General features: G+C 49.8%; 1 protein-coding gene across 1 annotated transcript; it reads left to right on the top strand.

Annotated features, from left to right (window-relative positions):
* The first annotated feature begins 1070 nt into the window (after window positions 1-1070).
* On the top strand, window positions 1071-24124 carry LOC127032787 (zinc finger protein 692-like). The gene is given in 13 exon segments (XM_050920377.1): window positions 1071-1347; window positions 2804-3015; window positions 3530-3561; window positions 7127-7621; window positions 9110-9158; window positions 9549-9689; window positions 11233-11361; window positions 19604-19666; window positions 20556-20634; window positions 21380-21494; window positions 22044-22143; window positions 23288-23559; window positions 23562-24124. Coding segments are annotated over 13 exon segments (1974 nt in total). The 5' UTR covers window positions 1071-1170; the 3' UTR covers window positions 23672-24124.

Below are 24124 nucleotides of genomic sequence, written 5' to 3'. Positions count from 1 at the left end.
ACTGAAAATCAAGTGAGTGCTGAGGAATCAAACTCAATTTATATTGGCTACTAACCATCTCCAGAAAAGTCAGTAGCAAACAGTTCATGAAGCACATTCTGATAGGAAATTTTTTCAGTCCAAAAATTTAGACCAGTTCTAATCACTAAAACACCATAAGCATTTATAAGGCCATACTGTCCTTTACATCACTCTGGCAAAGTAAAGGAGCCTTAAAATGTTTACCCCTGTTTTATACTCCTGGGGGAATTCACAAAGACAACAGGAACAATTCACTAAGCAGGCAGGCTGCTACATTCTGTTCCATCTGAGGAAACAGGGCCTGCCCTATGCCTACCTCCTCAGAAACACCCCCAAATTCCTGCCCTTGCACATCAACCATACTGCAACAGCAAGTGAGGGGGATCTCTCTCTCTCTCACACACACTCACACATACGCCGCAGCTCAGCCCCCCGGAGGTGATTTAGGTCTCTACCAGCCTGCTCCTGGTGCCCGAACCACCCTACTGCACTACTTCGGAAGGACACATAGCCACTCTTGCAGCTTCCCTATCAGCAGTCATTTTTCTGTGAGAGAAGCAAAAAAAACCTGCAGGGGCCAGGAATTCTGCAGCAGTGGTACAGAACTCCCCCAGGAGTATACTTAAATGCATGCACAGCACTATTGCAATCAAGAGTACTCTTGTGTTCCCAGCCAGGCGAGTGCTTAAGTCCCTTGCCAAATGGGAGCTTGACGGCTACAGTTCCTATCATGCAGCACAGGCACAAGACTAGAGCTCCCTCTTACATGGGGGGGGGGGTCGCGACTACAGCTCCCATCATGCCCAGGGACACAAGACTACAGCTCCCATCATGCCCAGGGACACAAGACTACAGCTCCCATCATGCACCAGGGCAAGGGAAAAGCCAAGAGCATCTAACTCTGGCATGGATAAATGCTGTAACTCCCATGATGCCCCTGTGAGAGCCGAGGTGCCCTTCGGCGCTGAGCCGGAGACTCCAAATCCCGTCAGTCACTGCGCGCAGGACTCCATTTTCCGTGATGCACCGGGCCACACTCTCTCTCTATCGGCCGGGGAGTATCCGCGGCGCAAGCGCGCTCCTCTCGAGCTTGTGGAGTTGGGGGTGCGCCGCCATCTTGTCACGGTCTCCGCCAGCGCTGTGTAAGCGATGGGGGAGGGGGGGGTGGTCTGTCTCTTAAAGGGGACACGGCCCCAGGGTGGGCCCTCCCCTCCTCGGGGTGAGCTCGGAGAAAGGGGTGCGGGACTCCAGGTCGGGCTCGGGGGTATGGAGCGGGGCCCAGTGCTGCCCCCATCCCGCGCTCTGCCCCGACGGGCCCACTTTAAGGTACCGCGGCGGAAAAACGGAAGAGGCAGTTGGGGAGGGGGCGAGCAAAGGGGGATTAGCGCGCGCGGGCGCGCGCACCCACCTCTCTCCGCACAACGGCCGCTCCTGCCGCGCGCCTCGCTCTAATTGGCCAGAGGCGCCCGGCTGGAAGCGCGGCTTGAGTGAAGGGGAGAGTGATCCGGGCCGTGGGGGAGGGCTCTGATGGGGCAGAGGCGGGGTTGAGGAAAAGGGGCTGGGCTACGGTGGTAGGGGCGGGGGAGTCGGGCGGAGGGGCTATGATGGGGGAGGGGCAGGGCTGAGGAAAATGGGAGGAGCTGTGGTGGTAGGGACAGGGATGGTGGGTGGAGCTGAGGAGGGGCTGTGTTGGGAGGGCAAGGGGTGGGTTTGAGAAGGGGAAGGGCAGAGATGGGGCTGATGAATATTGGAGGGACTCTGGTCATGGGTGAGGCTGAGGGAAAGGGGAGGGGCTGTAATGGGGCAGAGGTGGGTCTAAGGAGTAGGGGCGGGGCTATGGTGGGAGGGACAAGACTGGTGGGCGGAGCTAAGGAGGGGCTATGGTGGGAGGGACAAGACTGGTGGGTGGAGCTAAGGAGGGGCTATGGTGGGAGGGACAAGGGTGGTGGGCGGAGCTAAGGAGGGGCTATGGTGGGAGGGACAAGAGTGGTGGGCAGAGCTAAGGATGGGCTATGGTGGGAGGGACAAGAGTGGTGGGCAGAGCTAAGGAGGGGCACGGCAGGCAGTGTGGGGTGGCAGCTCTAGGGCTGTGTGGTTCCTGGGCAGCCGAGTTGGTGACTGGCGCAGGATGGGTGTGGGGCCTGGCCCTGTTCAGGGAATCTTACTGAGGCAAGCTGGAGTGGGGCATTGGGTCCCACTATCCCCCATGTGGTGAGAAGGGCAGGGCACAGGGGGTCCCAGGGATGCACTCATGGGAGCAGCAAGTCAAGGGCACTGCACAATGAATTAATAGATTGATTTACTCCTTTGGTAGGAAAGGAGTTGGGTGTTATTGATTAAACTGACTATTTTTAGACAAATTAATACAGCAGGGGAGGGAAGAGGCCTTTGAGAATCTCTCTGGGAGGCCTGTCTCCCACACCCCTTATCCCCCTGCACCCTAATGATGTGATAGTCCTCTTTCCTTCCCCCCCTCAGACCCATTTCTTCCTGGGATATTCCCCTTGCCTTCTCCTGACTGACGGATCTCTACTGAGAGGTCCCTCTACCTTGTTTGGTCCCTCACCCCGCACACTATTTCTTTTGGTGGGTACAGTCTTCAGTAGTTGGGTTCTCAGAAGCTTTCCTCACCCCCACTAATGCCCTAGTTGGGCTCACTGCCCCCTGTATCTGTCTCGGTGTGCCTCCAACTGCGGCAGAGACAGGATCTCAGCACCACTCCCTCTGTGTAGCCCCAAGAGGTTTGCAGCTCATGCCCTAGCCTCTCTCTCCCCACTCCCAGGCAGGCAGCCTCCTTCTTGGGAGGATGGAGCAGAGGCAGCAGGGCCGCCAGCGGGCCTCTGAGTGCATCCGCAAACAGAAGCGGAAGGAGCTGGACGCCCGGCGCAGCAAGTGCCGCATCCGCATCGGGGGCCACCTGGAGCAGTGGTGCCAGCTCAAGGAGCAGCTGGGCTTCTCCCTGCACTCCCAACTGGCCAAGTACCTGATCGACAGGTGAGAAGTGACTGGAGAGGGAGGGATGGGAGTACTGGTCCCACAGCAGGTGCCAGGGTATGAGAGAGAGGTCCTATGGGAGGAGGGGGAAGTGGCGGGGGCTCTGTAGAATGGACATAGGAGACCCTTGGTTTCTTTCACAGCCTACCTCCCCCTAACAGGGCCCACCCTCCTCACAGCCCCCATTTCCCCACAGAGCCCCTTGTGCATCTTTCCCAGATCCTCACAGGTTCCTCTTGTCCCAAGCATTCCCCCCTCCCCCCCCCCCCCCCCCCATTTCCCTGACAAGCTCCAGTATGTCCTTTCCCCTGATTTCCCTGGCATCTGATCTTGATGCCTGTCCCGTGTGGTGGTTGAGATTTTGGAGTGGAGTGATGAAGGTCATGGAGCAGGTTCCCTTTTCTGGGTGGATGGCTCAGCCAGGGGGTGCAGGATCTGTGTTTTCAGGGTTCCCTCCTTGCCCCTCGCTGTTCACTCAGTCTCTCACCTTCTGTCCCGACTTTCTCTGCTGCAGGTACACTTCCCAGGGCTGCGTGCTGAGTGCAGGTAGGCACCTCTTCTGCCCAAATGGGGTCTCTGTGACTCTGCACACACTTCTCCTTGCGGGGAAGGGTATGCAGCTTTGAGTGTCCTTCTAAAAAGGGAGATGCAGTGGGGGGGATCCCCCCTTTAGTGACAGTCATGTCAGGGAGAAGGATTACATGGTGGGGGTTGACTGTGCTTCAGCCCCAGTGGTGATGTGGGGGAGGGATCACGTTGTGTCTGGGGCACTAACTCTCTATACTCCCTTGTGGCTCAAGTCTGTTTTTTGGTAGTACCGTCTAGTAGCTCAAGTCTGTGGGTTGCCAGGAGGGGAACCTAGGCCCACCGCTCCGCTTGGTTGTGACCCAGGGCCCTGGGGCTGGTAGTTCAACGGTATCACTAAGTCTGCTTCCTAGGTTTCTTCTACGGTACCCCTTGCCTCTTCTGAGGCCCAGTGGGGGCCTGGTTATTGACTTGCAATACATACTCAACTGTAAGGGATCCAGAGGTTCCTCACCCTCACTCTGCTATCTCTCTGATGGTGGCCTGCAGCTCCATATTGAGGTCTGCTTCAGACAGTGTGGAACTCCTGGTGTATCCCTGCAGAAGCTACCAGGGAAGGTCTGCTCCCTTGCACTGACCACCCAGACTGCACCGTGCCCTTTCAAGCTCCACGTCCATTGTGAGCACACCCAGCAGATGAAGCTGAGCGGAGCCTCCAGGGCCCAGAGCTGCTCCTTAACCCTGCTTACATCCTATCACAGTGGGTTAGAGTTAATTAGGGCGATATTGCTGTGGCCTCCAGGTGTATTGGGTTATATGGGGGTGGTGCTGTGGCCCCCCCATCATGGAGTTCAGAGTGCAGTCCAGACCAGTAAGAGGTTGTGTCCCACTTTCCCTGCAACCCTGGGTGTCCTACCGTGCTTTTCAGCATAGGAGCTGACTCTATGCGCTCTCCAGGGCTGGAGCACCCACACGGAAAAATTTGTGGGTGCTCTGCACCCACCGGCAGCCAAGCTCCCCTCCCCACCTCACCTCACCTCCTCCTTCTCCCCGAGCGCACCCACACCCCCACTGCTCCGCCTACCTCCCAGCGCTTGCTGCCGCAAAACAGCTGTTTCATGGAGTAACAAGCTCCAGGAGGGAGGGGGGAGGAGCGGGAACGTGGGCACACTTAGGTAAGGAGGCGGGGCCAAGGCAGGAATTTGGGGAAGGAATCGAATAGGGGCAGGGAGGGGGTGGAGTTGGGGCAGGAACTTTGGGGAAGGGGTGGAGTCAGAGCAGAGTCGAGCACCCACAGGTGCCGGCAGAACTCGGCGCCTATGTTTTGCAGTGCACAGCCTGGGATGCTCACAGTCACCCTACAAGCATGCTCTGTAGGAGAAAAAGGGATCCCCTCTGGCCCCTGGTTTGAAGCAGGTGCCCCATCCTTCCTTATGGCTCCGTTTGCTTCTGATCAGCTGCTGACAGACCTCACTGTGCGTACAGCTCTTTTGATTGCTTCTTGGTGAGCTCAGTGTCTGCTTCTTTTCTCCTACTGCCTTTTCTGCTTGTGACTCATCTTTATGCTTTCCTTTGTTCTATTTCCTTCCCTGAAATAAACAGAAAACAATAAAACTAACCTTTCTTTGACTCTCCCCAGCCTTTTCACTTGAAAAATACTTAAAACTATTCTACTAGTGCTTGGAGTGCAAACCTCAGTTAAAATAGCAAGCTGTGTATAAATCTTATTTCGACTACACCACTGTCAAAGAGTGTTGGAGTGTGATCCAGACCACTAAAGGGTTGTGTCACTGCTTGCCCTGCAATCCTGGGTCCTGTACAGTGCTTTGCTGCTGTAGCCTACAGCCTGGGATGCTCACAGCCAGCCTACAAGTATGTAGGTTACACCCTGAGTGTCTGTGTGCTAGACAGCCTGGGTTCAGCAGCTCTGACCCCAGCAGCGAGTCTACAGCCCTGTTCTGGCTTCCACCAGTCTTAGTTACAACCAACAAGTTTAGCCCAACACTCTCCCAGTCCTGAATTTTCCCAAAACCATGTGCTCTGCAATGTCCGGTCCTCTCCTGGACAGTTCAGAGAAATAATATGGTCAGCTTGTTCCTTTGAAGAGACAAAAGTTTATCACAGTTTATTAACCAGGATAAATACACCCTTCCCTGCAAACGGAACTGAGCTGGTTTATAATAAAAATGAAACAAGTTTATTAGCAGGACATAGATTAAGTGATACCAAGTGAAAGGAATAAAGTTAGAAAGGGAAACAAGCAAATAAAAGTGAAAATACAGATTGAAAAGTCTAAGACTGAATCTAGTGAGGTACAGGCTTTGTTCAAAATGTTTTTGTCTCCATGCTTCCTTCTTCACAGCTGTGGTTCACTTTCCCTCGGTCAGGCCTTCCACAGAAATACAACATGTTGGCTTTCCTTGTCTCCCTAGGTGAAAGATTTTTGCCTAAGCAGGTTTATTGCCTATTCTCAGTTTCCAGAGACTTCAACCCCTCCCTTGGTTGAAGGGCACATCTTTCTCAGCTTGTAAGAGTTCTGTTCCCTTGCGTCTGTCTAATGATGGATGCCAGACATGGCTTCTCTCTCTGCTTATATCTTCCAAAGTTCAATGACTTTGTCTCAAGAGGCAGATTGATCTCATGCTGTTCTTTCTGTCCTGTGGACTTCCCATCCTCCTGATGATTTCTAAGTAAATAGGGCTTCCATTGTTTTTGGTCACACTTTGCTTAATTGTACTGGAAACAGATAGCTGCCTTGGTTCCTGTCTGGGTGGGGGCCTGTTTCTCTCTGTTTGACCACACACTTTAAAGCATGATATCATTAAGTATCCATATTTTCTCATATTGTGTTTATACATACATTTCACAATGATATTACCAGTTAACCAGTGTGTTACTGGCTTTCGGAAAAAACCTCACTCTGTGCACTTTTCTAATATACTAATATTGTATGCAATCCAGTTGATTCAATTGCTTATAACTTGAGGGTCAAACCCCCTACCCCCATGTTTATAGACCAGTAAACTTGGCGATATTTTTTTTGAAAAGTAAAACTTGGACCAAGCTTCTCTGCCTTGTTGGGGCATAGACCCCATGCTGTCTCTTCCCCCACTTGTTAGCTTGATAGCTTTGGGTATTTGATATGTAAATGGACCTTCACTGTCTCTCCCCGACAGCCTGGCTCCTGGTCTCATTTAAACATACTTTACTCACAGTTCTAGTCTATATCCATAACTCTTAACACACATTGTGTCCATACATCATGCAAGAATATTAATGATCAGTGAGTTATTAGTTTTCAAGTGATACCTCATAAGGCATATGTTGTACAAAGACTATTCCAGTAATGTACAGTGTATGAATACAGGGGTGCTTAGAGTCACATGACCAGGAAGTTGGGTTATGGGGAGGAGGGGAGGGTGCTGTGGCTCCCCCAGAGGGGTAGGATTATATGGAGAGGTTGAGGTAAATGTTGGGATGGTGCAGTGTCCCCTGTGGGTGCTTGGGTTATAGGCAGGGATGGACAGGTTAAATGATGCTTGGGGCACACTGTGGTTTACATTTGGTTTCCCTCTCTCTCCCCCAGGGCAGGGTGGCTCAGATCCCAGCGCCCTCCCAATGGATGCCCTGCAGCGCCTGGTCGTCCTGTCTCATGTTCACAGCCAGGAGTGCAGCTTGATCCCCAATGTGAAGACCTCCTCACCAAGCGACAAGGGGGCCCCAGGGAATCTAGTGTGGGAGTGCATGGCTGGACACACCTTCTCCTGGGGCCCTCCTGCACCGGAAGAGCAGGGCTGTGCCCCACCAGGAGGTAGTTTACAAACCACCAAAGCTGCCTCCCGGCGCAAGAAGGACAGAGGGGCCAGCTCAGAGCCCATCGTACCACCTTCCCCACTTACCAGCCGCAGGCGCTCACTCCGCAGGGCAGTGCTTGCCCAGGATTCCTCTGGGATGATAGTTAAGGTGGAGCTCAGCCCCCTTGGGGACAGTGGGGTGGTGGAGAGAATGGCAGCTCCATCATCCACCAGCAGCATGGACCACAGCGGAGAGCTAGGAGCAGAGAGCACTGACACTGATGCAGGTGAGGGAGTGAGCAGGACCCCCCCCAATCCCAGACCCCCATGCAAGCATGGGGTGGCACGATAGATGCAGCTGACCAGCCTTCCCTTTCCCAGGGCCTCACAGCCTTCTCTTCCAGTCCAGCCAAAACTGGGATTCCTCTTCCCTCTCTCCACTGTCCCTTGATTTCTTGTGCCCCTGTTAACTCCAAATCCCCCATGGCACTCCCAGCCCAGAGTACAGGCTAGCCAGCTCCCCCATACATTGGAAATACAAGTTCAAATAGCCCTTCCTCCACATCATACCACCTCCTCCCTCTCTGAAGGGGATCAGCTGGACTCTGTTAAGCAAACAAGCAACCCATGAGTCTTAGTTCCATCCACAGTAATGGTAGGGATCCCGTAATAATAACCACCCTCTTCTAAACTAGTCCCTATCCACCTACATTTGCCCCCAGCCCTGGACAGTACAGGAGCCTGACACCAGGCCCTGACTGTCTGCAGATTCAGGCACTTTCGAGTCAAGAGGAGAAACGAGTTGAAAAGGAAGGGGACCCCCCTTGCCAAACACCAACACCTAAATGTTCCCATCATGTGCATCCCAGACTCCATCAAACTGCAGCTTGAAAACTAAGCATCTACCCTAAAACCACGCTGAAGCCTTGGATGTTTCAGAGATTTAAATCAGTTACAGGAACAAGGGTGGGTCACTGAGTCCCAGTGCCCTGCAAGGCTTTCATTAAGTTCCAGGAATGTGGGTAGGTCTCCTCTTTGCTGCGTCTTTTAACTGTGTTGTAACTACCCAGGTCACTGGCTCAGTGATGCTTAAAGTGAGGACGTGGCCTTATTGAAAGCACCCAGCGTGTCCCTGCTATTCATGGGGAGAGAGACAGGTCTTTTTAGTGACGAGGGCCCAGGTTCCTTGGAGAACTTTTCAGATCCACATCTGTCCTGGAAGCGAATTGGGAACCAGAGCAGGCATCCTGTGCTGTTCACACTGCTGACCTAGTTGGCAAGTGTATCCTGCCTTCTGTGAAACTTTCAAATGCAGCCCCATGTTAGGCATGGGGCAGTGGTCCAGCCTGGAGATCCCGAGAGGGGTGGCTTTGGGTGTCCTCCAAGTATGGAAGAACAAGGGCTGGAACACAGAAACTACCAGAACAGATCAGACTGTATCTATCTAGCCCTTTATCCCTCAGTGACCAGTATCAGGTGCTTCATAGAAGGGGCAAGAAACTCCCTATTGGACAATTATGGAACAACTTGTTTATAGTTTCTTCCTAGCCCCCTTCCTCCGGCCTGTTAGTGGTTGGTTTATTCCCTGAATGAGGATTTAGTTCCCTTCCCCGAGGCATTGTCACTCTGCATTCCTCTCTCCTCCCAAACCTTCCCTGCACTCTCTCCCCCACCATTGCGGTTGCTCCTTCCTTCCCTGTCCCTTCTCTGCAGATTTCAGTTTCATGGTTCCATCTCACCCTTCAACTGACTGCACCTAGTTTCTCTCTCTACAGCTCTCCTGGCAGAGGCAGAGGCTGGCACAGAAGGGGTAGAGCCGGAGAGGTGAGTGATGGTGGCTCTCCTCTTCATCATCTGTCCTTGGTGCTTACCTATCCCCTGCACATGTGCTTCTGGGACTAGAGAGGAGCTGTCCTGTATCTCCAGGACTGCGATGACACAGAGTCACTCCCATCTGACAATGTCCGGTGTGAAAATAACTGCTGAGTTCTCAAGCCAGTTCCCAGTGGGGCAGTCTTGTCCCATCCCTATTATAGTGCATCAGCCCTGTTGTGAGTAGCTTCAGCAGAAAGGCCAGTGCCTGACAGGGATGTGTAGACAGGACGGCCATCAGGCTATGAGGAGAGATGGTGGGATCAGGAGCCACAGAGCCCTCAGAGACTTCCCCTCAGAACCATGGCTCCAACCCGCTCTCTTGACATTTGATTCTTGCAGTGCACCAGGTTTGGAGGAAAAATCAGAGGAGGTGCCTGAGCCCAAAGAGGAAGAGGACGAGGATGAAGACTTCACTGAAGAAGATGACCTCACTTACACTGACGACCTGCGAGATGAGAATTACCACCCCTCACTGGACAGGTAAGGGAAGCTAGAGCTGGGCTGGGAGGGAGCTGGCTGCACTGCTCTCTGAAGGGCTGCCAGGCTGGACGAAAGTCTGGCACTTTACAAAGAGTCTGTGTAGGCTCTTTCTGATGTAATGCCACAGCCCGGCTCTTCTGTCCCTTCACCTTCCATATGTTAACAATTAACCTAGGAAGCCACAGGGCATGTACAGAACAAGGGGTCTTTCTCCATAGCTTTTCCTGGATCCCTGCCCTTTCTCACCCCCTCCCTAATTTGTGGTTGCCAACACTTTGCTGGCATAATTAAGGCCTCACTCAGATTTCACACTCAGCTGTGGTACCCTCGGATGCTCATAAACACCACTGCTGAGACCATATGCTCCTCATTCTGAGTTGTGTGAGTGAGATCAGAATCTAGCCCTGGAACTGTAAATTCCCCAGGGTAGGGACCTTATTTTCATTACTGGTAAGAGGAGGGGAAGGGATTTGCCCACTGCATGGTCAGAGGGTAAATGACCTTGAAGGCTCAGGGCTCCAGCCCACCTCTTACAGGCTCCACAATGGGGAATGAGGCCACTCAGGTTCACCCAAGGATACTGAGAGGCAGTTAATTAGGCAGGGACGCACCTGGGCATGATAAAAAAAAAAAATTAAGGACCTCAGTTAGAAGAGGAGTTCCTGAGAAGAAAGGCAGCTGCTAGAGAGCTGCCCTCTAGCAGGCTGGTGAACGGCTAACACTCCAAAGAGAGAGAGACATGGGGCAAGACTACAGAGGGGGAAAGGCAGGAGGTAGCAGCAAGGGGCTAACAAAGAGTGGTTCTGGCTGATCCAAATGGGCCCTGAGCTGAACCCGGTGAGTTGGGCCTGCCTGGGCTCCCCTGCGTACTCTAGCCAGGGGCTTATGGAGAAGAAGGTTCTAAATGCAGGAGACCTAGGGCTGACTAATGCCTACTAGAGCCATGGAACTTCTGACTCCCCATTACCCTGAAGGAGCCAGAGACTGCTGAGGATCTGGCCAGGAAAAATCAGGTTATAACAAGGACTTGACACAGAGTTGGGTGTGAGAGCATCAGGTGGTGGAACCAAGTTAGTGTAGCTCCCCATCTTGCCACAAGGGGGATCTGATAGACAGAGGCCCCTTATTTCACCCACACAGTGAGTCAGTTTCAGAGCTAGGAACAGAACCCAGGTGTTTTGCCTCCCAGTCTTGTGCCTTAACCACAATCCTATCCTTCCTCCCAGGCTTCCTTGTGACTTTGTCCTGGTCCTGGGAACGAGAGATCCATTTGTTCAACATACTCTGCAGAGGGAAAGCTGCTCTGACAAATCTAACCCTGAGTGTTGTGTGACTAAACTCTGAGCTCTAACTTGACGTGAACGTGGAATAATAGATTGATTCCTTTAGCGCTGGCTTGGAAGAGATGCTTTTAGTCTGTATACCTCTCCCTTGGTCGCACTGGGTTGCTTTCCCTCTGTTTCCCATGTCTAGCTTCGCCTGCCATTAGAGAGCCTCCTCTCCCAGACTGTAACCAGTTCTTGTGTCCATCTCATCCATCCAGTGACTCCGAGCTGAAAAGAGAGCAAAGCCAGACCAAGAGCCGCAAGAGACCCGTGAAAGGTGCGCAGCTGCCTACTGAGACGAGTCCAGCCAACGGCAGCCCCTCTGAGGAGCAGGCGGTGCAATCCAGGTGAGAGGGGAAGAGGCAGATGGCCAATCTAGGTGAGGAGGGGGAGCCTGAGCACATAGGGAGAGGAGAAAGGAAGGCGAGAAGTGGGTGAGTGAGAAGGAAGGGGTTGAGGTCAGTTTGTCTATCTCAGTTCAATCATCCAAGTGGCTCTGGGCCCACCTGAGAAGTGACTGCATTTCCCAACCCCAGAGCTTTCGAATGCTGGTTAGCCTAGAGGCCTGAGGTCGTGCATGGGGCTGTCCTGTGCTCTGTAACTACAGACCCCTGGCAATAGCAGCCAGACCAAACCGCAGCCAATTCCCAGCACAGAGCTGTCTTCCACACCATGCTGGGTGTCTCAGGCCTGCTCTACGCGTAAAATGTAGATCGACATGACTACATCACTCGGGTGTGAAAAATGTCTCACCCCTAAGCGCCATAGGTATGGCGACCTAGCCCCTGATTAGATGCATCTAGGTTGATGGAAGAATACTTCTGTATATCTAGCCAGTGCTGCTCATGGAGGATGCTTCGCCGCTATGATGGGAGCCATGTGAGGACCTGAGCAAAACCCATTGACATTAATAGAGATTCTTTCCATTGACTTCAATGGCAGTGGAGCCAGCGATGGAACTAGGGGACAGTGAAGGAGACAAACGTACAAGAGTCTAGGTAGAGAGGGAGAATATAGTAGGGCTGAAGTCTGCCCATGTCACAGCTCAATTCAGTGCAGAAGGAGCTGTCAGGGAATCAGTTGCAGCTCCCTGATCCTGCATCATCTGCCCTCTGCTCCTCAACTGCTCTAACTTATACCACTGGCATAAGATCCAAAACATCAGTGGAGGATTGATATATCAGAGCTCCCTGCACAGAACCAGAGAGTGCAGGGAGGGTTCCACAGGAGCCATCTTTGCCTGGAGAGAGTTCCACTGGTACAAAGGGATTTCTCCTCTGGCCATGTGGGGCCAGAACATGGCCTCTTTGTGTTACCCAGGTGGTACAAAGTGGCTATAAGTACTGCAGTATCCTGCTCGCCAGGGAAGAGACGAATGGCTAAATAGAGCTTCAGTAGTTAATCCTGGGGGAATTTTGCACCACAATATTTCAAATTCTGTGCATGATATTTTAAAATTCTATATATTTTATTTTTCAAAATAATACAATATAATCACGCCAGTTTCAATTATTTTGGTAATTTATTTCAAATACCTTGCAGCAAGTACATCTGTAACAATACAGACAACAGCAGCAAAGAGATTCAGGAAATGTTTTTTGACAAATACATTATTTACCAGGCATATTAATACAGAGCTTTGATAATAATTCTTTTAAACTACAATATAGAAATGTATTTCCCGCACCCTTGAGAAGTAGGCTAAAGGCTTGGGGCTGTCAGGGGGTAATGAAGGAGCTGAGGGAGAGAGAAGTAATTGCTGGGAAGGAGCCTGGGAGTGAACCTGTAGGGTTGCTGGATGTGGGTGGGAGAAGTATGGAACAGGTTTTTTTAGGGGGTGTGGAATTGTTGGGGCACCTCCCCCCATCCCTCTGCCATTCAGTCCAGCACATCTCCCTCTGTTCCATATGTCCCTGCATTCCCACTCCCCATTCAGCCATGCATTTCTGCACATGTCCCCATGTGCCCTGCATCCTTCTCTCTCCCCCTCGCATCTCCATGTGACCCTGCACCTTCACTCCTATTCAGCCCTGGGCTCAAAGTTGTTACCGCACTAGCTCCTGTACTCTCATCCCAATCTGTCCCCGCCACTATCCCTTCAGAACCTCAATCTGTGTGACACCCCCCCCAGCAGCACCATGTGCCCCGCTCTGCCCCACTCCATATCCTGTGCCTCCTCACCTGGCAGGGCACTGTGAAAAAGGCAGCTTCTGTCCACTCCCCCTCCGTGGCTATTTGCTCTGACACGTGAGCTAGTTGCCCTCTCTTCTGGCATCACATCAGCCCCTGATGGATGAAAGGTGTAATTGCAGCTTCCCTTAGCCTCCCAGTCAGAATCAGTTATTCTACCGGGTGTGTGTGGGGGGATATCTGCAGGGGGCATTAATTCTGCACTTGCGCAGTGGCTTAGAATTCCCCCAGGAATAAACTAATGCTGTAGTTTTCATAGGGTTTTATCAGAGAATGATAATAAATATTTAGAAGTGAAGTGTCTGGTTCTCTTCATTGAAGCTGCTAGTGTGAAACTGTAATACTTTTATGCAGAAAATGATGTATGCGTTAGCGTCTTGTTTCTTAGATTATAAGGCCAGAAGGGACCACTGTGGTCATCTAGTCTGACCTCTTGCATAATGCTGGCCATAATTCAGGACTTCCCTGAATTAATTCTTGTGTGCACTACAGCAGAGCTTTTAGAAAAAAATCCAATCTTGATTTAAAGATTGCCGGTGATGGAGAATACACCACAACTCTTGGCAAGTTGTTCCAAGGGTTAATTACCCTCATTGTTAAAAATATGCCTTATTAATAATCTGAATTTGTCTAGCTTTAATTTCCACCTTTGGGATTTTGTTAGATTGAAGAACCCTCTGTTATTAAATGTCTAGATAAATGGTGCTGAAAATTTGCTCATTGCTGAGAAGATATGTTGGTTTTAATACTAGCTTCTGATGTTGATAGTTGAGTTGATCTCTGAAGAGACAAGGAAGCCAAATTAAGACTGGGTGGATGTTGGAAATTGCTTTGGGTGACTGAACCTAATGCAACCTCTCAATGAGGTGAGAGGAATGACTCACAATAAATCACTGGAGTTGAGTCAGGTTCTTAGTGAATGATTAGGCTCCAAGTCACCAAGGTATTTAAAAGTCAATATTGCTGATCTCACGTGAACAGAAGTAATTAGTCACATCTCAAAAATCATGAGTATTTGATTTGGGTTTTTGTTTTGTTTTGGATTGTTTTGGATTTTTCTAATAATAAATTATAGGTTCTTTAAATTTGTCTTCTGGTTTCTGAGCCTTTAGGTCGCACTCAGGACACATTTTCATTGTTTTTTTTCCCAAGCATGAGGGCTAGAAACTTACATTTTATCTAAATAAAAGCTAAAATTGTCCTGTGATCACTTTTCTTAAAGCCGGGGCTTTTAAGAAAACGCCAAATATCACGAGACTCTCAATAAATTCACAAGGGCTGATAATGGTGCCTGTGTTTAAACACATGGATAGTCCCATAGAAGTCAATGGGCTTACTCATATGCTTAAAAAGAAGCATATGCTTCAGTCTCTTGTTGAACTGCAGCCTTACATAACACCAAGGGATTAATTATAGATCCTAACCCTGTCTTTCCAGACTTTCTAATGTTTTTATTACATAGGGAGGTGTAAAAGCATTTCCTTTGGAATTAGCTGAACTAAGTGTGAACAGTCTTCCATCCTCAACTATCTCTTCACGATGATATTTTTTGTGGGGGTTATTGGAGAAAGAAGCCCCAAAATATGCACCCAAACACATACCAAGTAAGTATTAACATGCACAGTCAAGGCTCTTCTGCCTTTTTCATTTCTAGATGTTTTTGTGACTTCAATTCTGTACTGAAAGTCTATTAATGTCTTTTTTACAGAGGCTGCTGAAACTAAGTAACAATTTGCTACCAGCAGAGAACAAGTTCTGAAAGCATTTATCGAAGCACAGCAGAAAATAATGGTAAATTATGTATTTAATTTGTGCTCCCCGTTCCTCTCCTTGCAGCATTTTAATTTTACCATTAGAGGGACACCATCTACTCAAAAATCATGCTTGTGTCTGAAAACTTTCTACCCACAAGTAATCTCTAAAATCACTGGAAATAAAAAGATTATTTCTGTATACATTTTTCTCTTTCCTTCAGTTTTTTTACTTTGTGCATTTGAGAGCACTCTGTTTAGGGCCAAATTTTCAAAGGTGTGTAAGTGTGCAGTGGGATTTTCAAATGTGCCTAGCTAAGTAGGATAGATCTCAGACTCCCACTGAAATCAAATGTAGAGCACCTGAACTTGTCACTCATTTTAAAGATTGACTGAACTTGTTGATGGTGTCCCTTTAAGGTTAGAGGAAGTAAAGGATCAAATAACTTACACATTGATGTGTGGTTTTTTTCTGTAGCCATTATGATACCAGCAGCTAGGGAGATGGAGACAGGAAAAATCAAAGGAGCAAGAAAAAGAACATCAAGAGCACATCACATACTGTAGTGTGTGTTCCTTCTCAGATGACTCTCATCTCCTTCTGTAAGTACCGTCATCCCAATCTGATGAGAATACATGTGTGCAATATACAGTATTGCAAAGTGTTGAGCAGCATCAACTTGAACTTGCAAAGTAAGCTGCATAGCCTACATCTTACATAACAAAAATGGCAGATCATCAGTGACTTATAACATCTATTTTCTTTACCAAAATGGCAATTTTGCTAATTTCTAACTGCTTTTTCTTTTCAGGACAGTCTGTCACAGTCCAACAACAACAAAAGTGAAGTGGCTTCAAGATTAACATTGGAAGTTGGATAATGCAGACGGAACATTTTAAATTAGATCAAACTTAAATGTATAAAGAAAAAGGAATAGTTGTGGCACCTTAGAGACTAATACATTTATTTGAGTATAAGCTTTGGTGGGCCAAAACCCACTTCATCAGATACATGCAGTGGAAAATATGGTGGGAAGATATATATATATACACAGACATTTGATTTGTGTCCATTTATTCTTTTGTGTAAAGACTGTCCGGTTTGGCCAATGTGCATGGCAGAGGGGCATTGCTGGCACAGGATGACATAAATCACATTGCTAGATGTGCAGGTGAACGAGCCTCTGATAGTGTAGCGGATGTGATTAGGTCCTATGATGGTGCCACACTATCAGCTCGTTCACCTGCACATCTAGCAATGTGATCTGTGCCAGCAATGCCCCTCTGCCATGTACATTGGCCAAACCAGACAGTGTCCACGCAAAAAAATAAATGGACACAAATCAGACGTCAAGAATTATAACATTCAAAAAACAGTCGGAGATCACTTCAGCCTTCCTGGTCACTCAGTAACAGACCTGAAAGTCGCAATACTCCAACAAAAAAACTTCAAAACCAGACTCCAGTGAGAAACTGCAGAATTGGAATTAATTTTCAAACTGGACACCATTATATTAGGCATGAATAAAGACTGGGAGTGGATGGGTCATTACACAAGATAAAAACTATTTCCCCATGCTAATTCCCTCCTCCCCGCACTGTTACTCACACCTTCTTGTCAGCTGTTGGAAATGGGCCATACTGATTATCACTACAAAAGTTTTTTTTCTCCTGCTGATAATAGCTCACCTTAATTGATTAGTCTCTTTATAGTTAGTATGGCAACACCCACTTTTTCATGTTCTCAATGTGTATATATATCTTCCTACTGAATTTTCCACTTCATGCATCCGATGAAGTGGGTTTTAGCCCACGAAAACTTATGCTCAAATAAATGTTAGTCTCTAAGGTGCCACAAGTACTAGTCATTCTTTTTGCTGATGCAGACTGTGTTAGGCTACCACTCTGAAACATAGGTGTTTGTGACCAAAGTTTCTCTATGTTTAAAAATATTAGATTAATGTAATTACGACTATATCCTTTTTTCTTAATTGTATTATGCCTTTTTGCAATACAGTGTGTTTAAAGACTTTTTATTGTTGGTAAATAATAAAATTTAATCATGTTTGTAACATAGGATAATTGTATTTATTCACAGTATAAATGATGCCAACCTGTAGTTATTTTGTGCGGTGAGGAGTAGGTATTTAAAATAACTGTCAAACAGTACAGAAATAAAATCATTTGCCCTCTTATTTAATGACCAGAGTGGATTTTTCTAAAGGTTTTTAATGTTCTTTATTTTTATCATACAAACGATGGACTTATTCAAGAGCAGCTTGGTTCTACTGACCTAGTCAAGTCTTATTGTCATTTCATTATTATTTATATTACCATAGTGCCTTGGAACCCTAGGATGACCGCATTCAGGGGGTATCTTACAAAATACATCCACACTGCACTGTAGGTCTTAAATTTTCTGTTTATATCTCTATTACAAACCGTCAGAGCTTTGAAATTGTAGAGTGATGCTTTCTCCTTCGGTCTTATTGTTTTGACCATCTTTTTACTTTAATTAAAAGTTGAGAAATTTGATACAAAAAAACCATTAGGAGAATGCTATTGGTTGCACAGTTATGGCCAATGTTCAAAATGTTCATCGGGCTCGTGAACTACTGAGTCCTCTTGAAAAACTGACCACTAAGGCCTAATTTTCAGAAGCACTGAGTACTTGAGATTCTAGTTGAAATTCAGGGGAGTAGGCTGTGCTCATCACCTCTGGAAATACATGACCACAAGTGCTCACAAGTCAGGCAAATGTTAAAGGCTGCACATGTAACTTTAGCTTTGTCCTCTTGTGCAACAATTTTCCAATATAGTCTCTTAACTGTATGAACACGTGCTATTTCTAAAGATAGTGTTATACAATTTTTTTCCTTGCCATGTTAGACACATACATGTAGGATCTTGCAGTGTGTAATATTTTTTGGATGCCAGACAAACAGGTTACTTATATGGAAATGTGCTATCACTATGACAACAGAAACTCAATGATTGTAACATTGTGCAAGTTGTCCTCTGCTCGCTTGCTATCTGGTGAGTCTTGGAGCCTCTCATGGGGCAGGAAAGCATTGAGCTCAACTGTATCTAGCACTGTATCTGCTGTATATTTAGGCTTGGAAAAATTAGATTTTTATTGTTCAATATCAATAAACTTCCATTTATTCATACATGACACACAAACCAACAAAAAAAAATCCAATGAAAATTTACAGAAAGGCAAAGTATGAAAAATGCTGCCTAAGAACATTTTAGAGTTTAATTTAAAGCCATTTATATATTGTGACATGATGTTGACTTTGTGTTTTTATAGTTACAGTAGAACAGTAGAGTTATGAACTGACCAATCACCTCATTTGGAACCGGAAGTACGCAATCAGGCCGCAGTAGAGCCTAAAAAAAGGAAATACAGGACAGTACTGTGTTAAACATAAACCGTTAAAAGAATAAATGGAAAGCAGCATTTTTCTTCTGCATAGTAAAATTTCAAAGCTGCATCAACCCAGTGTTCGCTTGTAAACTTTTGAAAGAACCATAACATTTTGTTCAGAGTTACGTACAATCTCCGTTCCCAAGGTGTTCGTAACTTTTAGGTTCTACTGTGTAAAGCTTTAACTTTTGAACCCTAGTGACTCCATAAGCCCGGAGTGAGCTGGAGAAGAAGTGCTGTATCCTTTCGCAGGGGTACGCTTCATCAGAAAGATGGGGGTGTGTACCCAACCTAGCGGTCCGGGGAAACATCCTCCAAGATATTTAGGTGCCTGTCTCCCATTGATTTCAATGGGACTTAGGCATTTAAAGATCTTTGAGGATCTGAGCACTGGCTTCTACACCAACCTGACCTTCAAGACAAGAAATGTGTAGTGCTGGGCCAAACTTCAGCTCTTCCCTGTGCCTGAGAGGCGTCGCTGTGTCCATGTGGGTGTCAATGAGGCTTGGAGGTACAGGCAGATATCAGAGCAATCTTAGGGTGACCACCCTGAATTCTCCTTTGACCAGGGTTTGCTTTGGGTCCTTGAGATCCAGGGCAGACCAGAGCCATCCTGCACTCTTGGATTCAGAGGTGTTTGCAATGAAACCCTGTTACTCAGGGCCATGAGCTCTGTAGCTTTTTGAGAGGATTGACCGGACTTCCCCAGGAGCCCAGGGATACTCTCATTTGGGGCAATCTGGCAATTTGGCAAGAAGCCTGATCTCATAGGGAGGACTTGGGTGTCTGAGGTGAACAAAGGGGGAAAGACTCCTGCTGTCTCTCTGGAGGGTATTGAGCTGGCCGAATGCTCTGGATTCCTTTCCAACCCTCATCTCGTGCTTGCTAGAAAAAGGACTTGGGACCCTTTCTCTTCCTACACTGAGGCCACATGAATCTCCAGAAGGGGCTATTGGGCACCCTTGGATTCTGCCACCTACATGAGACCAGGCACCAGAAGCCCTTTCTGTAAGAGGCTGGTAGCTGGAGATCCCTGCCCCAGAGAAGGCCAGGCAGCCTTCATCTCCTATGCCTTCTCACAGTGAGGCAATGAGGGAGATGTTCATGGTGGAGATGCAGAAGGGTGTACAGAAAAGAAAAATGCAGGCCGGGAGAAAGGAGGAGGAAAGACACGCCCCTCTCTGGGAGCACCTAATAAGTGTGTTTCTTCCTTTGCAGCCGCAAGAAGCGAGGACAGCCGAGCAACAAGGATTTGGCCCAGATCGGCCCCAAGAGAATCAGGTAGGACCCTGGCCTGGGACCCTGGCCCCTGTCCTGCCCTAGAGCCCTTATGGTAGTGGAGCTGGGCTGCAGACCAGTCCTTCGTACCCTTTCTCCCCACGGCTGGACTCCACACTCCACTGAGCAACTGGTGGTGCCTCCTTTGAAGGGGAGTAGTTGGGGAGGGGCAGGATCTCCCTTTCTGTCTGGATTGGCCTCTTGGTAGGGATGGCAGTGCCATTCCAGTTGGACTTAGAGGGGAAGAAAAGCCCCATTAGCCCCAGAGCCACACACCAGGGGCTGCTTCCCACAGCCTGTTAACCTACCGTACTTTTCAATTGCCCCAGTGATGGGCAATCCTCTTGCCATTTGGTCTCCTGTCCATTCCCCCTTGCAACCACCCCTCTCTGTCCCTGCATACGCTTACAGCCTAGTGATACTCCCTGGCGTTTCTTGCATCCCCACCGCTCTCATCAGTTGGCATCTTCCACAGGGCGTGTGACCCACCCCTTAGCGCCCCCACCCGCACACCTTCCCCATTGCTAGTGGTGTGCTTTGTCCAATCTCTCCACCACCACATCTCTAGTACTTTACACAGCTAATGGAGAGACCAGAGCAGATGGGCACAGATGTGAGAAAAGAGATGGAGAGCCAGTGAGGCAGGAAGATGAAGGGGGCTTTATCTAGACGTCACAAGCCACAGAGGAAAGGTGACGAAGGCAGCTGGTGAGCAGGGAAAGATCCAGGGAGGTGGCTGCAGAGGACACGGCTCCCGCCCCTGCAGCGGGGCGATGGAGAGGAGAGAACAGAGGGAAGGTCTACGAGGGAGGGTTTGAGAACCAAGAGGCTGCTGAACTGCATTCTGGCTCCATCAATAACCTGTGAGATCCTCACCCCCTCCTCTCTGCAGGAAGGCAACCAAGCGTGAGATGCTCCTGTGTGACTTCGAGGGCTGCGGCAAAATCTTCTCCAACCGCCAGTACCTGAATGTGAGTGACATGGTGACCTGGGGGGAGGGGCACCTGACCTGCCCCCAGGCACCGCCTGTTTCCCGTTGGGATACGTGGCCTAATACCATTATGGTCCTGGCATCAGCCCAAATGCGGGCATGACAATCGGTTCAATGTAACCCACCAATGAACCTATGTTACAGGTCCCTCTCCATGCTTGAGCCACAGAGAATATGAGTCTTCAATGATTTTACCATAGTTCAAGCTGTAGCTACTCATGCATTTAATTCTGGACATCCCCATTTCAATCCCTGGCCCAAATAGGAGCTTTCACATATACCCTAGTCGCTCCCATCTTACTGGCCGTTCAATGAAACTAGTCTGTGTGTCCCCAGTTCCCAGCAGGACAAGATTCTATATCAGGGCTAAGTCCCTGACCCAAAGCTGATCGACATCCATGGTGAGATTCCCACTGATTGCAGTCAACTTTGGAACATGATCCAATCGGCCGCCTTTGCTGCAGCCTCCACAGAAAGGCTGGGGGTGGACTGGGCCATAGAGATATGGCTTCCCTCTGTCATCCCACAGAGAGAGCCAAGTGGCACTAGGGAGCCCCCCTTTATTGGTGCTGCTGTTCCAGCCCAAAGCCAAATCAAGCATTCCCTCTGACTCCCATTTCTGTGGGAGGGCGCTCAGTTAGGTATGAACCAGGGAGGACGGACTGCAGGGTCTCTGGGCGGCAGCTGACCCTATCCTCTGTTTCCCTCCCACCCCCAAACGGCAGCACCACAGGAAATACCAGCACGTGCACCAGAAGACCTTCACCTGCTCTGAGCCCAGCTGCGGCAAGTCCTTCAACTTCAAGAAACACCTGAAGGAGCACGAGAAGCTGCACAGTGGTCAGTGTGCCTGAGCACAGGGGCTAAAGCCTCAAGGCACCTGCCTTCTACAGTGCTGGGCTCCCCCTCAACTCAGCACACAGAAAGCTCTCTGAGGGCCCCTCCATCTGGATCCACAGGGCTTCTGTCCCAGTCTGTGGCTCCTACACACACACACACACACGCACACAAACCCCTGCCACTATCGCTCAATCCAGCCCCACAGCTCCCCTTCAGCCCCAGCCATAGGCTCCTACACACATGCACAGCCCTGAGCCATGCCCGTCAATCCAGCCCCACGGCTCCCCTTCAGTCCCGGTCCTGGGCTCCTTACTTTTTGTGTGTGTCTCTCTCTCTCTCTCTCTCTCTCTCACAATCCCAACCCCAACCCCAACCCGCATTCCAGCCCTGGACTCACTACCAATATCCGCTCTACCACCCCCCTGCTTTTCGACCCCTGGACCTACTGCCCTTCTCTCGTCCCTACCTTTGCTTCCGCCTGGGTAAAATGCCCTATTCTACATCCTGCTGGCCAGTGCACCCAGTGACCTGCTCTCCTTCCCCCTGCAGACAAACGGGATTACATCTGTGAGTTCTGCGCCCGCCCCTTCCGCACCAGCAGCAACTTGATCATCCACAGACGCATCCACACGGGGGAGAAACCCATACAGTAAGTCGCAAACCCAGCTGGCTCGCTCTGTGATTTGGGGTCTCGTCCTCTGTGTCCCTAAGAATCGCAGCACTGAGAAGCCAAACGTGGAGATGACTGATTAGGTGCCATCAATCCAGTTTTGGAGGATATAGTCCCTAGGGCTGTCCGGGCCCTCTTCCTAACTACACCCCAGACGAGGCCTCTCCCCCTCACCCCCTTGATGCATACACCCGTTAGAAACTTGTAGATCAGAGGTCCCCAAAGTGTGGGATATGCCCCCCTAGGGAGGCATGGAGAAATGTCCAGAAGGGCACAGCAGGGCCCAGGCCAGCCCCAACTCCTGCCCCCAGCTCTGCTTCGGTCCCATCCCCAGCTCCGCTCCTGGCCCCATCCTCAGCCTCAACGCAGCGCTGCTCCCGGCCCCGCATCCGTCCCCAGCCTCAGTCCGTGGCTGCGGCTCTGTTCCCAGCCAAGGGCCAAGGCTGGGGGCGAGGCTGGGAACAGAGCTGCACCTGCCTGCAGGCCTGGGTGCTAGCCCTCCCCCGCAGCTCAGCTGTGGGTCCGCTTCCACATCTGTCCCAAACCTCAACCCTTGGACACAGTCCCACTCCCAGTCCCACCCCCAGCCTCTGCCCCCTTCTGCTGTCCATGCCACTTCTCCCCTTCCCAAGCCACAGCCCCACTCCAACCCGGGCTCCAGGGAGGACATGGCGGTGCACGGACAGAGGTAAGGGAGGGCACAATCCTCAAAAGTTTTGGGAGTACTGAATTAGCCCGTTGAACTCATTGCCACAGGAAGTTGCTGAGGCCAAAGTTTTAGTGAGATTCCAGACAGGGATTGGACATTTATGTGGAAACAAAAATATGACCATAATGAACAATAATAATTTTGGAAGGGAGATTAGGTTTTAAGCCAGTTCTCTAACTATTAGAGTCCGGGACCAGACCTAACATGTGGGCCAGATTAGCCCACATTAGCCACTGCGAGATTCTTACACCTTCCTCTGAAGCATCTTGTGCTGAGCTCTGTCAGAGACAGGATAAGGGGCCAGATGGGCCTTGAATCTGATCCAACCTGGCAATTCCTGTGTTTCTGTATCCTATGTGCATCCCTGCCCCACTTTCTCCACACTCTCGTCTTGATCCCCTTCCCCACCCACAGGTGTGAGATCTGCGGCTTCACCTGCCGTCAGAAGGCCTCCCTCAACTGGCACATGAAGAAGCATGACGCCCACTCCTTCTACCAGTTCTCCTGCGACATCTGTGGCAAGAAGTTTGAGAAGAAGGACAACGTCACTGCGCACAAGAGCAAGAGCCATCCCGAGGTGGCTGCCGGCCCAGCCCAGGCCACGCCGGAAATGCCAGAACCTGCCCACCAGGACGCACCATCCCCACCCCCCACCCTCACTGAGGAGACACCAACCGAGGACCACCCGGAGGGCCATGCCCACTTGTCACAGAGCAGCTGGAGATCCCTGCACTGAGCCATTCCAAAATGGAGAAGGCAGAAAGGCCGGTGTCCTCCATCACAGCTTCTTCCGAGTAACGGGCCACACCGAGCGGGATCTGGGTCTGACAAGCATTGGGGGCTGAGCCACGGGGGATGTTGGCAGAGATGATCCCAGCAGGATCCTGCCTTCCAGCTGGACTCTGCTGAGAATGGGACATAAAGCACTTAGCAGAGGGGTGAGGATAACGACTGAACCATGGCAGGAGACGGTAGCAGCAGATCTGAAATCCTGCCCAGGCACTGAGAGTATGGGGACAGGGAGGCAAACCCCGCAGCCATGCACAGCCTCCCCACACCACAGTCAGTAGAGCGCAGACTATCTGTGGGCCAAGAGGACTGTGACACCAGGCAAAGGGTCTCACCTTCTCTGGGACAGGAGAACTCTGAAGAAAGATCCTGAGGTTCGCCCTCCCCAGGAAAAGGCCTCAGTTTTGTTACTCTCGGCTTGGGGGTTTTGGACAAATCCTCAATAAAGAATTATTTTGTGTA

Source organism: Gopherus flavomarginatus, chromosome 12 (genome assembly GCF_025201925.1).
Source record: "Gopherus flavomarginatus isolate rGopFla2 chromosome 12, rGopFla2.mat.asm, whole genome shotgun sequence".
Taxonomy (NCBI): domain Eukaryota; kingdom Metazoa; phylum Chordata; order Testudines; family Testudinidae; genus Gopherus; species Gopherus flavomarginatus.
This window is presented reverse-complemented; position numbering and strand designations above follow the sequence as displayed.